Source organism: Euprymna scolopes, chromosome 12, assembly GCF_053919585.1.
Source record: "Euprymna scolopes isolate OS-2025 chromosome 12, ASM5391958v1, whole genome shotgun sequence".
Lineage (NCBI taxonomy): Eukaryota > Metazoa > Mollusca > Cephalopoda > Sepiida > Sepiolidae > Euprymna > Euprymna scolopes.
Window position 1 is genome coordinate 137,517,455 of NC_136493.1, and position 14,922 is coordinate 137,532,376.

Consider the following 14,922-nt stretch of genomic DNA (forward strand, 5'->3'; position numbering starts at 1 on the left):
AAACTTAAAATAAACAATACGGGCAAAAAATAGAATAAGACTTGTAGAAATTAAAACTACTTAAACAGCATAGAAATATATGTGTTGGCATATAGCAAAACATACACACTAATAATAGGCAGGTATACAATTAACATAATAACATTAATACAAGCAGTGAAAGATTTTGCTTTAAACATAATCAAATAAAGAAAAACAATTAAAAAATCGTTTTTGGCTTCGGAAAATTGCCACACATTTTTCCGATACCAATTCTCATGCCCCTTAAAGTTCCTATTTTTCTGATTCCGATTAATCGTCCCAACACTAATACAGGGTGTCCCAAAAGAAGCTGACGGATTTTAAATTTTATTAACTTCCTAAATATTTAAGTTATGATTACCAATTTTCATATGTGGGTAGATGAGCCTCTCTGTGATTTTCTGCGATTTAGTAAAATATTATAGTCTACTTATTCTAATTTTATTTACACATTAGGGTATGTTTTTCACAAGGTCTAATTTTAGTTATGAAAAATTATGTTACTCAAATGTCCACCATTTTCATTTTCGCACTCTTGTGCTCTCTGCAGGGCATTGTCCAGCACATCACTTAATGTTTCAGGGCTTATGGCCCTCATCCTCCTCTATATTGTTTTTAATGCTATTTATTGTGGTTGGTTTGTTTGCTTTTACCCGATCTTTGAGGTAACCCCAAAGGAAGAAATCTGCACATGTGAGATCTAGCGAGTGGGGTGGCCAATTTATCTCACAGACACGAAAAATTATTTGGTTTCCGAATATGTCTTGGAGCAGATTTAATGTTTCTCGTGCCGTATGCGCAGCTGCACCGTCCTGCTGGAACCACATTGATTGAGAGACCCCAATTTGACTTTATCTCCTTCTTACTGATGTGGATGGATCCTCGGCCACACTCTCTGCTAATCTCTGACGATTCTCATCACTTCTTGCCGTACGGGGTCTACCAGATTTACGGAGCTCACATACCTTGCTCATGAAATCGAGCCACCATATCTTTTATTATATTGGGAGTAGGGTAATTTCTTGTGTTGAAGTTTCGTCGAAATTCTCTTTGACTTTCTGATATTGACTAATTCAACCGAAAATACGACTCTACGATGAATATTCATTCCTCGGTAGTGTAACGACTCATGATAACTTGGAAGGCTTACTCTAGATGATCTGAAAAAATAAAAGAAAAATATAAAAGATTAAGAAAGTTATTAATTCTTTTAACCATCAGCTTCTTTTGGGACACCCTATATATATATATATATATATATATATATATATATATATATATATATATATGTGTGTGTGTGTGTGTGTGTGTGTGTGTGTGTGTGTGTGTGTGCTTGTATATTTGTGTGTGAAGGTTATATATACACGTATCCATAATATATGACGATTATATACACATGTGTCCATAAATAGTAAGTGTAAGAAATTGTTTTGGATATTTACGAGGGGCGTGCAATAAGTAATGCTCCTGACACATTTTCAGTTGTCTGATCTAGCTGAAATTTTGGATGTGCAATGATTTCTATCTCTACGGGTTATGTGGCAAATTACATCTCTGAATTAGTTGTGGTTTCTGTTTTACAGGTGTTTGAACTGAGTCAGGTGTGAAATGGAGCCTTTTTTAATGTCGAGCAGTGATCAGGTTTTCGTATTTGAAAGGACGCACACCACAGGAGACTTTTGATGAAATGAAATAAACTTATGGTGACTATGCCCCATCATATGACCTTGTAAAACGCTGGCATCGTGAATTAAAACATGGCCGGAAGTCTGTGGAAACAGCTCCCAAACCTGGCCGCCCCCCTTCTGCCGTTGATGAGGTGTCTGTCTATCAAGTTGAGGCTGCCATTTTTGAAGATCGGCGCATTACTATTTGCCAAATAGCCCAAGATGTCAAAATAAGTACTGGGTGTGTGGAAACTACCATTCATGATCATTTGCATATGCATAAGGTGTATGCCAGATGGATTCCCAGGTTGCTCACACCATTTCAGAAGCGAGAACGCGTCGAGTGCTCAAGGATAAATTTGGAGATGTGCCAAGATGAGTCAAAGTTTTTCAAAAGACTGATTACACAGGATGAAACCTGGGTCCATCACTATGATCCAGAGACCAAAGCCCAGTAAATGCAGTGGGGCACTTGGACTCATCACCTGCAAAGAAGGCAAGGGTGCAGCCCTCTGCTGGTAAGGTCATGCTCACAGTCTTTTGGGACCAGGACGGAGTAGTGATGGCAGATTTCCTGGCAAAATGGACCACAATTACAGAGCCTATTCTGATCCCCTTTTGAGGAAATTAAGGGAAGCAATCAAAATCAAGAGGTGGGCAAGATCAGCAAAGCTACCCTCCTTCTGCAGGACAACGTCCGGTTCACAACTCGCATGTCGCCAGATCAGAAGCACGAGCGTGTGGTTATGAAATCTTTCCCCATCGTCCCTACTCTCCTGACCTTTCACCCTCTGACTTTCACCTCTTCCCAGCCATGAAGTTGTTTTTGAAAGGAAAGCGTTTCCCAGATGATGCAGCCTTGATTTCTGAAGTCACGTCATGGTTGGAGGATCAACCTGGGGTGTTCTACAAAAACGGTCTCCAGAGATGAATCTAACGATGGGAGAAATGCATAACTCTGGGTGGTTCCTATGTAGAAAAAGACTAATAACTGTGCCAAGTTTCGTTGCTCTACTGCTATGGAAAGTGTTACTTATTGCACGCCCCTCGTATGTATGTGTTGGTTGTGTATATATATATATATATATATATATATATATATATATATATATATGCTGTGCATGGATTTTTGCGTATGTCATGTGCCTTTATATGATGTGTACTTCATAAGTGCGTGTGTGTGTGTTTGCTTTAGGATGCTTGCGTACATACGAATGGATTGCATAACTGCATATATGTATACTTATGTGTATACTTATGTGTCTGTGTGCGCGTTATGCATGGGAATGCGTTTCAATGTGCATGCATGTGTGCGTGTGTATGTGTACTTGCACCCATAAGTGTATGTGCATGTACTTGGATGCATCCCTGTTAATGCATTCACATGGATATATACGTATGGCTATTTGTATGTATATGCATATGTATGTGCATTTATACATATAAGTTCGTATATAAGTATGTATGTATGTACATGAGGTGTGCCTATGTGTGTATGCGTGTACATCTATGATAATCCGTGTACATTTCTATATTAATTTGATTTTTGTGCCCATGCCTATTGCAACTGTATACGTATGCATATGTATATATGCATGTGTATGTAGCTTCTACATATATGTGTATATGTGTAGGTTTATACGTATGTATGCCTTCTATGTACTCTTATATCTTTGTGTGGATTTGTGCTTGTATATGTATATATGTATATGTATGTATGCGCGTGCGTATTCATATATTTGTGCATATCTATATTTACATGAGATGGGCTATTGTGCATGGATGTATGTGTCTATATTACCATATGTATGTGTGCATATGTGAATATATGGATGTGTATTTAAGTTATGTATTTACTTGTGAAATTGTGCCAGGATGTATACTTTTATCTGTGTTGATATTTATTTCTGTCTCGGTATACGTGTTTTTACGTATGTGGACCTATTTTTTTGATAAGCATATTTACATTTGTATGCATATACATGTATGCGTGAATGTGTACGTACGTGTGTATACGCGTGTCTTCTGCACATGTATCTATGTGGTAATGTATTATGTATCTGTTTATATACATCTTTGTGCGTGTTTTTGTGTGTATATATATATATATATATTGTTCATGTATATATGCGCTATTACGTATTGTTTTATATACATCTTTGTGTGTGGTTTCTGTGCATGAGCGTATACTTGAGTTCTACATTTGTGCGCGCGTGTGTGTATATGCATGTGTATACAGATGTGTGCATGAGTGCTGATAAATGTATAAACACATTGTGTGTATAATCACTTCTCCATATGTGTTTCTGTGTATATGTATGATGTATAAATATATCTGTCTGCGTATTTATATATTACATTATATATAGGTGCGAATATTCACATGAATCTATGTGTGTGTGTGTGTGCATGTGTATATTTGCATGTGTACCTATCTACATATATATCTAATCCACTCCCTTATTAATCATAATATTATCCCCTCCCTATATATAATATTCTGTACCTTCTCCCTATATATATATATATATATATATATGTATGTATGTATATTAACGTGCTTATAAAATACATAAAATACCTACATATTAGTTATATAAAATATGTTGATAATATAACTTTATTAAATTATCTGTAGACGCCCACTAATTAACATAGGCGGGTGAGTGAGATATATAAAGGTATCAATCACCAATACCGGGAGAGTTCGGCAACGACCGCCAAATATGCAAGACGCCTATGTTGCCTCCAGTAAGACATGCAACACGCTATCTGCAGGAATATCTCAAACTGAAGTATATCTGAAGACATGTAAATATGTATATAACTTTTCTTCCTAATATATTATTGTATACCTTTACTTTCCGTGCTCTTGTTAATTATTTGTGCAGACACAACAGTGGCGACGGGAATTCGAAAAAAGACGCGGGATAAAATCCACTATTAAAACATAACATTATCTTTATGCTATGTACTGATAATGATTCTCTTAGTTATTTCTCCCTTTTAATCCGTTTGAATTGAACGCTGATCGAAGTTCAAATATTTCACCGTTAACAAATTAAAAATAAAGTTTACGAATCGATAATTCAATAATTTTTTTAAAATAATAAATCATTTTAGATCACGCGCGCTTAAAAAATAACAATATAAAACACTTATAACATTAAATATTGGAAAGTTTTGTTGGTTTTTCAAACTTTTACTCATTATTCGATATCGCCCTGACTTTAACAACGTGCACAATTACGAATTATATTAATGGAACATTTTCTGATTTAATTCCATATGAGATTATTAGTGTTTCATTCCCCCTCCCCCCAAACTGGAGCTATACATTTTTTCTGTGATAGACTATACGTATATATTTGTGTATTCGTTACACAATTCAGGTGCAAGTTCGTGAAACACTATATGTACAATTTTAATCTCTCTCTCTCTCTCTCTCTCTATATATATATATATATATATATATATATATATATATATATATATATATATATACATATATACTATTGTAAATAATGAATTATTTATAGCTGTGTATACTCGATGTGTAAAATTATGTTCCTTTATGTATGTATATATGTATTTGTATCTACGTTTAAAACTTGTGAAACACTTTAATGTATGTAAAAAGTTTTTTGTTTAATATGTATTTTATGACATTTGTAAATTTGATCTTATTTGTAATTATTTTTTAATTATTATATAGTATGTTTATATATATATACTTTTTGCTTTAATATATATATATAATAAAGCAAAAATTAATATAATTCCTGTAAAAGTCATCTCTTTAGGCTTCAAGAATTCAATATCAACAATCACTTAGTGTGCGATAACTTGTGTGTGTGTGTGTGTGTGTGTGTGTGTGTGGTGTGTGTGAGTGAGTGAGTGTGTGTGTGTAACATTATGCAGACGGCTATATGCAAATATCAAGCCGTGAGCGAGATGACGTCACGATAAAAAAAGAATATATAAAAAGAGCAAATTCGAGGAGATGATCACGTGAGAGAGGTCGCAGTCGTGACGTGTGTGCGTGTGTGTGTGCTGCATGAAACAACTTGTTGCGAGTTTTTGAACGCCAGAAAATCCATCTCTTTTAGAATTGAAAATAACAAGGCATATATAGTAACGCAAATAGAGACGCACATCCATTTATTCATGGCGAAATTCTCAATAAGTGTCAGTAAATTAGAGCCTATAATATAACTACTGCATTTGATCCAGATTTTCAAGTAATAAAAACACACGCAAGAAACGGATGGCCGCAATTCATATAATGTAATTTCAATTAAAATATTATAATTCAGTTCGAGATGAAATACAGAGCTCAAATGATCTATTATTAAAAATATTTAAAGTAATAAGTCTAATAAGAATGAGAAATCAATTTCGCAAACTCATACTGGAAATTAAGCATAGTACAATCTATAGTCAATGAATGTCTAGAAAAATCATGAATAAGATGCTCTCGTTCAGTATCAAAAGACAATAGACATCTCTATAAGGGTAGCTGCGTGTGTAATCGTGAGGCAATGGTTTCACAAATCCCAATCACCCCTCTCCTGAATCGGCACTGCTTGGGTCCAGTGGACAGGAGAGGTCTAAAACTGACTGCAAACAATGCCGAAATAAGCGGAAATAACAAACAACATCTGGAATTCCCAAAAGGTCACCCATTTTATTACTGATAACACTCAACATTGCTTAACATCGGTGATCTAACGGAAACCGGTGTGTGAATGTGATTATGCCGTATATAAATCATGAATAAATTCAAAAATACATAAGCCATGATCAGCAAGTGTCCACGGATCATAGAAATCACAATCAAGTAAAACAACGATTCCACATGAAATCAGTAAAGCACAATGAATCAAAATCGGAATGGACGTATTTTATGTATACAATAATTCATTTGCAATTATAGTACATGAAACTAAAAGAAATACTTTGAAACATATCAAGTTCAAAATTTGAAATCCAGCACAGTCACACAATGTACGAAATCAGCATTTGAGCAAAATTAAAATGAACATATCCTATTTACACACTATGTAAGGTCAGAGAAGGTTATAATCTCAGTCAGTAAGAGAAAAATAACTCCATCCTAACAGTTTGCTGTATAATAAACGATTCCTTATTTTTAAGTTTTACAGTTGTTTAATGTCAAAACATACGATCTACTGTAAACTGTGTAATAAATTGAATTATTCTTGTGATAACTGCGTGTGATTGGAATAGAAGAATAATCGTTACCTCTGTGGTCACGAACATTAATTTGTATTGTAAATATTTACATTATACAACATCACTTGTGGATAGAGATTTAGTTATGCAGTGGAATATAGAATTCGTTGTTCAGAAATGAGAGGATGCAAACGTCTCGACGTCGGTTTGATGTTGTTGATATTCGTGTCAGCTTGTGAAGGAAACGAATTAAAACTGTTTCCAACGGCGAATTGATATTTTTATTATTTATCCAAAGCGGATGCAGAAAAGGCTGTTTGTTTAAGTGTTATGTTTTTGTTGTGTGTGTTTGTGTGTGTGTGTGTTTGTGTGTGTGTCTGTTTGTGTGTGTGTGTGTTCATGATTGCTTTTTAACTTCATATTTTTCCAATTGCATACTTCTCTCTTTGCAAACCGAATTACATATTTTTATTTACAAATCAAATTGCATATTTTTGTTTGCAAACCAAATTGCATATTTTTGTTTGCAAACCGAATTGCATATTTTTGTTTGCAAAACGAATTACATATTTCTCTTTACAAATCGAATTGCATATTTTTGTTTGAAAACCGAATTACCTATTTTTGTTTGCAAACCAAATTGCATATTTTTGTTTGCAACCCGGATTGCATTTTTTTCTTTGCAAATCGAATTACATATATACTTTTGCAAACTGAATTTCATATCTCGTTTACAAACCGAATTGCATATTTTGTTCGCAAACCGAATTGCATATTTTTGCTTTCAAACTAAATTGTATAATGTTTTGTAAACCGAATTACAATTCTTTGTTTGCAAACCAAATTGCATATTATTTTGCAAACAGAATTAATTTTTGTTTGCATTCCGAATTGCATATTTTTGGTTTGCAAACTAAATTAAATATTTTTAGTTTGCAAACCGAATAGCAAATATTTTGTTTGCAAACCAAATTTCATATCTTTTTGATAACCGAATAACATATTTTAGTTTGCAAACCAAATTTCATATTTTTTGCAAACCGAATTGTATATATTTTGTTTGAAAACCGGGACGGAGGCGGCGAGCCTGTGTGTAAGAAATTACTAATATTGTTTTTATTTCATTCTTTCATTGCTGATTTTATTCTCTTACAGTTCAATTCCCCTAACAGGGTTTTTGAATAAGAAAAATACCAAATTCGTATGAGAATAGCATTATCACATGAAAAATTAAATAATAAACAAAAACGTAATTAAAGTCATAAAAATAATTGTATAAAATTCTAAGTGCATTATTCTAATCATTATCTTTATTTCGTACCAAGGATGTATTTATAAAGGGAAAAAATACAAAAACAGGCAAGTTTTCCTGGACGGTTGCAGCCGATGCGTCTGCCTTCATAACAATATGATCAGGTGTTTCATAAAGTCTTGTCAACCAAAAGGTAAATGAACTGAATATTTGAATTGAAAATAAAACTAACTCCAAAAATCATCTTCATAATTATTATCCTATTAAAACCTCAGATTTATTCGCGAGTTCTGGTGTTATATATTATGAATGTGCGTTGTTTTATCTACCCCTGTATAAATACATAGGACACTTGAAATGCGTTTCTCCACTTTATAAACGTGCTGAGGTTGGAAAAGCACATAGGAACAACAAATATTCACGTGATACTTTTGTTTATCCCATTCTATACAGTTTCTGGACAGGGCATTAGCAAAATCATATACATTATAATATCCCATTCTAATACTAGATTGACTACCATCTACTACACTTAACAAAGCATTGCTTTAGTATAATTCATAAAAACATCATTGGATACATATGTGCATACATGTTTCAGCTGCGACATCATTCCAATTTCAGCATCTCCAGGTCGTATTAAATATATTGAAAAAAAAAAAGCGAATGAATTAAATTCTCGCAGAGAGTTTTGGTTTGAGGAAAACGAAGGTGGGGATACAGAGGAGGGGGCAAGGCATATATACACATAAACACATATACGTATATATATATATATATATATATATATATATATATATATATATATATATACATAAACAACTGTATATCTATGTACATATACATTCTCACACATTTGTGTACACATGTACATATTCACGTACTCACGCAAACACAATTACGCACACATCCCTATGATTGAATGTTATCGTTTTATTTGATCTCCAAGACATTCCTCATGACTCTTTAGAGGAGGGCAGTGCATTGCCGATTAAGAAATCTAAAGTAAGAGAGGTTGTTCGATTGTATAACTGTGTAGATTAATTTTGGTTTTGTTTTCAATATATATATTGTTTTCAATATTGTATAAACAATATATTTTTATATAAGCTAAAACATACATAATTCACATATACAGTAAAAGAAAGTGAAATGGTTGGGAGATAATTCTTTGTGGTGATGAAAATTTTGGGTGAGTTAAATGTGATATGGGATATGCTGATGGTCTGACAGTGGCATGTAGGTGTTAAAAGCTTAATGTTAGTCCCGATAAGAAAGGCTGAACATAAACTGTGATCAAATCGGAGAAGGAATCATGGGATACCTAATTATTCTTTGAAGACAGTTTCATGAGTTGTGAAGATATTGAGGCGAAAAGGTGTATTTGAAGTTGATGATAGTCGTGACAAACGAGTGATTTTTTTAAGTTTTGTGAGCGTGTCAATGACCCTCGTCACAGCATCTTTCATCTCATCAAATGTCTCAGAACAACAACCTTTAAGGTTTTCCTTAAGCTTAGGGTATAACCAGAAATCACAAGGAAATCGGTCTGGACTACAGGGAGGATAAAGTATTGTCTTGATGCCCATCTTGGTCAAATAGTATGTGATTTTCTCTGAACACCCTTGGGACAAACTGTGGGAAAATCCTGCGCTTCTTCAGTTCATCGCGAATAATTGTATGTACTTATTGTCTCTATAGACACACGACATTTTTTATCCATGAAAATCGTTATTTGCCCAATCAACTCTGGTGTTATGAATTCCTTAAGCCTTCCAAACCTCTCATCATCCTTCACAAACTCCCTGCTTTACTTGAATCTCTTATGCCACTAAAAAACTGGCGCTTGGATCATGCAAGATGGTTCAAAAGAAGTCTGAAGAATTCCATACATTTTTGTGGCATTTTCCAAGTTTAAAACGGAATTTTATTGCATGTCGTTCTTTTAAAATGTTCTTAGGTCCAGATTGCATTTTTGAAATTCACCAGCTGTGACGATGAGACATTAGTCGGGTGTATTGTTGCTTTAACTATTAATTTGAATCTGAAACCATAAGAATTAGTCAGTCATCTCATAAGGTGTATAGTAATAATATACTGAATTTTCAAGAGTCCACGAGAAATTTTAATGCCTGTACAAAAAAAAATCGAGAAATTTATAGAACGCACACTATACTTTTTGTTGATTATACTATTGTGGCTGTTTTCATTATTATCGGCTTGCAAGACTATAAAAAGGATCGATGTATGGATTAGTCAGTGACTATGTTACGGTAGATGAACTAAGTGATCGGTTTGAAGTTAAATTGTAGAAATTCTACTGATTTAATTTCTGTATTTTGTATCTTTTATAATTTTAGCAAAATCTCATGAAATCGCGCAATGTAAAACTTTATATTTTAGCCGAGACACTTTTTGATCAGGTTTAAATATAAACAGTTTTATTTCACCGGAAATTCTGCGTTCATCCATATGCATGCAAAGCATTTTAAAACATTTTTTTATTTGTAGACATGAGTGTGTCAACATCAAGGTCTGTTTTGTAGAAAGTTGTCCGAAAATCATAAATAACTGGAAAATAATGGTTCTACTAAACTAATAGATTCAACTATGTACAATGCATTTCCTAATCTAATCTGTGTGTCACCTTTCTTAGTATACGTGTGTATATTTGTGTACATGCCAGTATGTGATTCTGAGTGGGAAGCTGTGTATGTGTTTGCGTGAACTTAACATATTGCATATATGTATGAAGTGAGACAGTTTATGTGTGTGTTTGTGTTTGTGTGTTTGTGTTTGTGTTTGTGTGTGTGTGTGTATGCTTGCGAACGAGGAGGATTATATGTATCAGCGTATGTGAAGTGACACGTTGTTCTCGGCTGTGATAATTATTGGTTAGACTATTCTTCTTCTTCTTCTTCTTCTTCTTATTATTATTATTATTATTATTATACATTATCATCGGCCAGTAGAGGCAACTATCAGTGATGGGCCGAAACGTTTCTGTCTGTTTATTAAATATCGGTGTCGCTTAAATTATATCGGGCATGGTCGGCTCCAAAATCGGTCTGAATAATTCGCAATTCAAAACTGTAATCCATGTTGGTACTCCCGGATTTTCAACGATGCAGAAAAAGTAAAGCTCACGTCGTGTGACATATTTTCCCAATTTTGCTTCCTCTCTCTTGAGCGTTTGTTTGCACAAAAATGTCTTTTTTATATTTATCAATGTTATTTGTTTTTTATCAATGTTATTTGTTTTTTATCAATGTTATTTGTTTTTTATCAATGTTATTTGGAAGGTATATCTTAATAGTATGTGTTCCTTTTGCTGTTTACAAACAAAAAACATTTTTATTGTTTCTAAAAAACATGTGGATTTCAACTCTGCGGACGTAGTAACAGTCCCATCATGTAACACATATGTTCAACTACTTTTCTTGTCACAAAAAATATGCTGTATTTATTAATATTACTTTAGCAGCATATCTTAATTGTGTGTGCTCTTTCATTATCTCTAAAGAAAACGTGGAGTTCAAATATGCGACATAGTAGTGTTTACATAATATGACATTTTTTTGTTCTTTTTTCGTTTGTTTTTGTTTTCTGGCGCCTGCGTTTGCATAAAACTTATTTTTATTTTTACTCTTATAATCTGGGGAGGGCGTATATTAATTGTGTATGGCTCTTCCTGTGTTTCTAAATAACACTATTTTAGTCCTATAAGATCGAATACATTTATCAATTACACACATTAAAATGAAGTCGTTTTTAAATGTATCCGTGAACCGTTGAGTCACAAACACTACAACTATTTGTTCAACTTAGATTCGATTAAAAAATTAAAACCCAAAAACAGACACTAACCCCCCACACTACAAGGTTTTCTTATCTAACATTAGGAGTCTACACTCCAACTTTCCAGAGGTTGAAATCCAAGTTCGGGAAACAAAACCTACCCAATTTCCATCACTACCGATCACAAAGCTGTTGTGTCAACGACCGCCTTACACTCAGTAACCCTTAACCTCGAGTAGCCTCCAGGCCTTGATAAGTGGTGACTCCCCTGTAAAAGGCTGCTGCGGAGAAGGTGAGCTCTCTCTACCGTGCTAGGAAGTTATTTTCTAATATGCGAAAACCTTCCAGTGGAATTGAAGTGCACGAGTTTAAAATTAAAAATGAACAAACGTGCACTGAGCAAGTCACTCATATTATTACTCCAAACGAAAGTATCCTGTACATCTATAAGGCCACCATTCGCCCATGTATGGGTTTTGTTGTCTCATTTGGGCTAGTCTATCTGCTACTAGTCTCTCACTCCTGGACAGATTTCAAAAGAGAGTGATCAACCTGATCGGTCCTGAACGTCAACCTCCTAAGCGTCAACCTCTGCTCTACCGACGAAATGTTGCATCCCTGTTTTATAAGTATTTTAATGGTGGATTCTCCGACGAACTACACGCCCTTGTACAACCCTTGCCGTAAATACCCCTGCCAAACCCGACAAGCCGCAAATTCCACACTCCTACACAATAGAGATCTCTAGATGTAAGAAAGCCTTCTACTCTAGTAGTTTATTCCCCAGAACTGCTAGACTCTGGAACTCCCTTCCGAGTTTCTGCTTCCTCAATTGTACTGACATGCAAAAGTTCAAGTGTAATGTAAAAAAAAAACATATTGCTGCTCAACTCCCTACATAATATCCCTGCAACTTATGTCCCTGAAAGTAGTCCCCTACATTAAGTGGAATTGTGCCTTGTTTGGGGTGAAAATGTAATAATACAAAAGAACTGTTAACAAATCCTTCTCGCATAACTAAAAACGTCATTTTATTCTATATTGTCTTTACAGAAGTAAATTAATGTCTTGCATTTGGCATTAATAATATCTTATTAAAATCTTTCTTTCTATTGTATTTTTGTCTTACTATATTTAGGTCTTACTCTCTATTGCTATAAACTTTTTTTTTACTTGTTCATACTAACGTGTTGACTGCTTTCGCTACTTAGTAACATCTATTGCAGCTGTTTACCAAAGACACAAGACACAAGAAGCTCTATTTTTCTTCTGCTTTTGTTGAATGCAATGAATGTATTGATGTTAAAACTATATTCTATATTACGTAGTAAACTGCGAGCATAAAAAGTAATATGGTTAAGATTAAACTTAGAATATAGAGGAGTGGAAAAAATTACTCTGTTGATGAAAAAGCTAAGAAGGCCATTGTCAGAACCCTTAAAATGCAAATTTGGATGATTCAACACATGAGAACACAGCTCAACGAAGTTTTTGTCCACGCATATGGTCTTTGGTTTTATTTCAAGTGAGGGCCAAATAATGTCACCTCACATCTTCGAAGTCGGCTTCAAAGTAATACCAAAGTATACGTGGATGTGCTGAAGAGTGTAGTGATCCTTTGGTGTAGCTGGCAGACCCTAAATGTGACAGCAGGACTCGGCACTGGCCCATAACTCCAAAGAGACCCAGGCTTGGCTTCAGAAAGAATACTACGACTTTGTACCCTTCTCTTATTTGCCCCTCCCCTCCCCCGATCTGAACCCGCTGGATTACTTTGTTTGGATATACGTCGAGAACATCACCAACATGACCTCCCACAACATCAAAGCCAGCTTAGTCGTTGTCATCCGTTTAGTATTGGCTGAGCTCCCGCTGGCGCTTGTGGAAAAGGCATGCTCCCAATTCCGGATCCGTATCGAGGCGGTGATTGAGGCTGAAAGCGACTACATTAGATAGATGTCAGCCCTACTACATAATCAAGTTACTTGAATGTTTTTCTTGTTAATTCGTTTTTACTGAATGTGTTTGGAATTACGATAAAATTTTCGTTTGAGAAATCATTAGATTTTGAATTGTCTACTCCCCTCATCTCCACGAGTTTAACTTTTCTGAAGATGAAAAAAATAAATATGTCCGGTTAATTAAAGTGCACTCATGCTTTATATTGTACTAACGCGTCGTATCGTCATGAAATTGCTAACAATTTTGACTTCTTTGTTTTTTTATATTGTGCAATCCAAACAGACTGCATTTACGAGGGCAATCGGTACAAACCTGGCGAACGAGTGAATGCAGAGTGCAACATCTGTTTTTGTACTGTAAACGGTGAAGTCGTGTGCACTAGAAAAAGGAAGTGTCGGCCATAAAAATCAAGGTATGTATTTGTATCTATTCTAACATTTATCGCAGACGGTGAAACAAACAAACCCAATATCCGAGATATATCTGAAAAAAATGGTAGTACCAAAAGATATTATTTCCAAACAGCAGACCATATGGGTACTTCTTTGGGTCTATGAATATTTCAAGCTTTCTCTGATACGCCTCCATGTATTGCTGGAAGTATATTTCTTGGTGCCGTACAACTTCGCCATTACTGTACATTTTCTGAACTGTCCCCTTCGATGATACTCGAACGAGTAAGAAAGGTCATACGGCTCAAGATCAGTGAATAGGAAGGTTGTTCCAATATGGCGATATTCTTCTTATTCGTTGTTCCGTTTTTATCGTTTGTTTCTCGGTGTCCATTGCTTAACATACGGCATAATCACGTTTGATACACCGGTTCTCGAAATATCACCGAAGTTAAGCAACGATGAGCCTAGCCGGTACCAGATGGGTGACTATTTGGGACTTTCGGGTGCTGTATGTGCTCTCCGCTTATCTCGGCATTGTTTCCAGTCGTCCTGGACTACTCTTTGCCACTGGACTCAAGCAGTGCCGATTCAGAAGATGTGTGGTTGGAGATTGCGCAACCCTTGTCACATA

At 34.9% G+C, this 14,922-nt stretch overlaps 1 protein-coding gene across 1 annotated transcript in view; it reads left to right on the top strand.

The window, feature by feature from the left end:
* LOC145291110 (uncharacterized) overlaps positions 1–14,308 on the top strand; it is a 129,705-nt gene extending 115,397 nt beyond the window's left edge. Inside the window, exons 33-34 of the mRNA XM_080136626.1 lie at positions 8,210–8,329; positions 14,179–14,308. Coding sequence (XP_079992752.1) covers positions 8,210–8,329; positions 14,179–14,300 — 242 coding nt within the window. The 3' untranslated portion in view covers positions 14,301–14,308. The remainder of the gene's footprint in view (positions 1–8,209; positions 8,330–14,178) is intronic.
* The last annotated feature ends 614 nt before the right edge of the window (positions 14,309–14,922 follow it).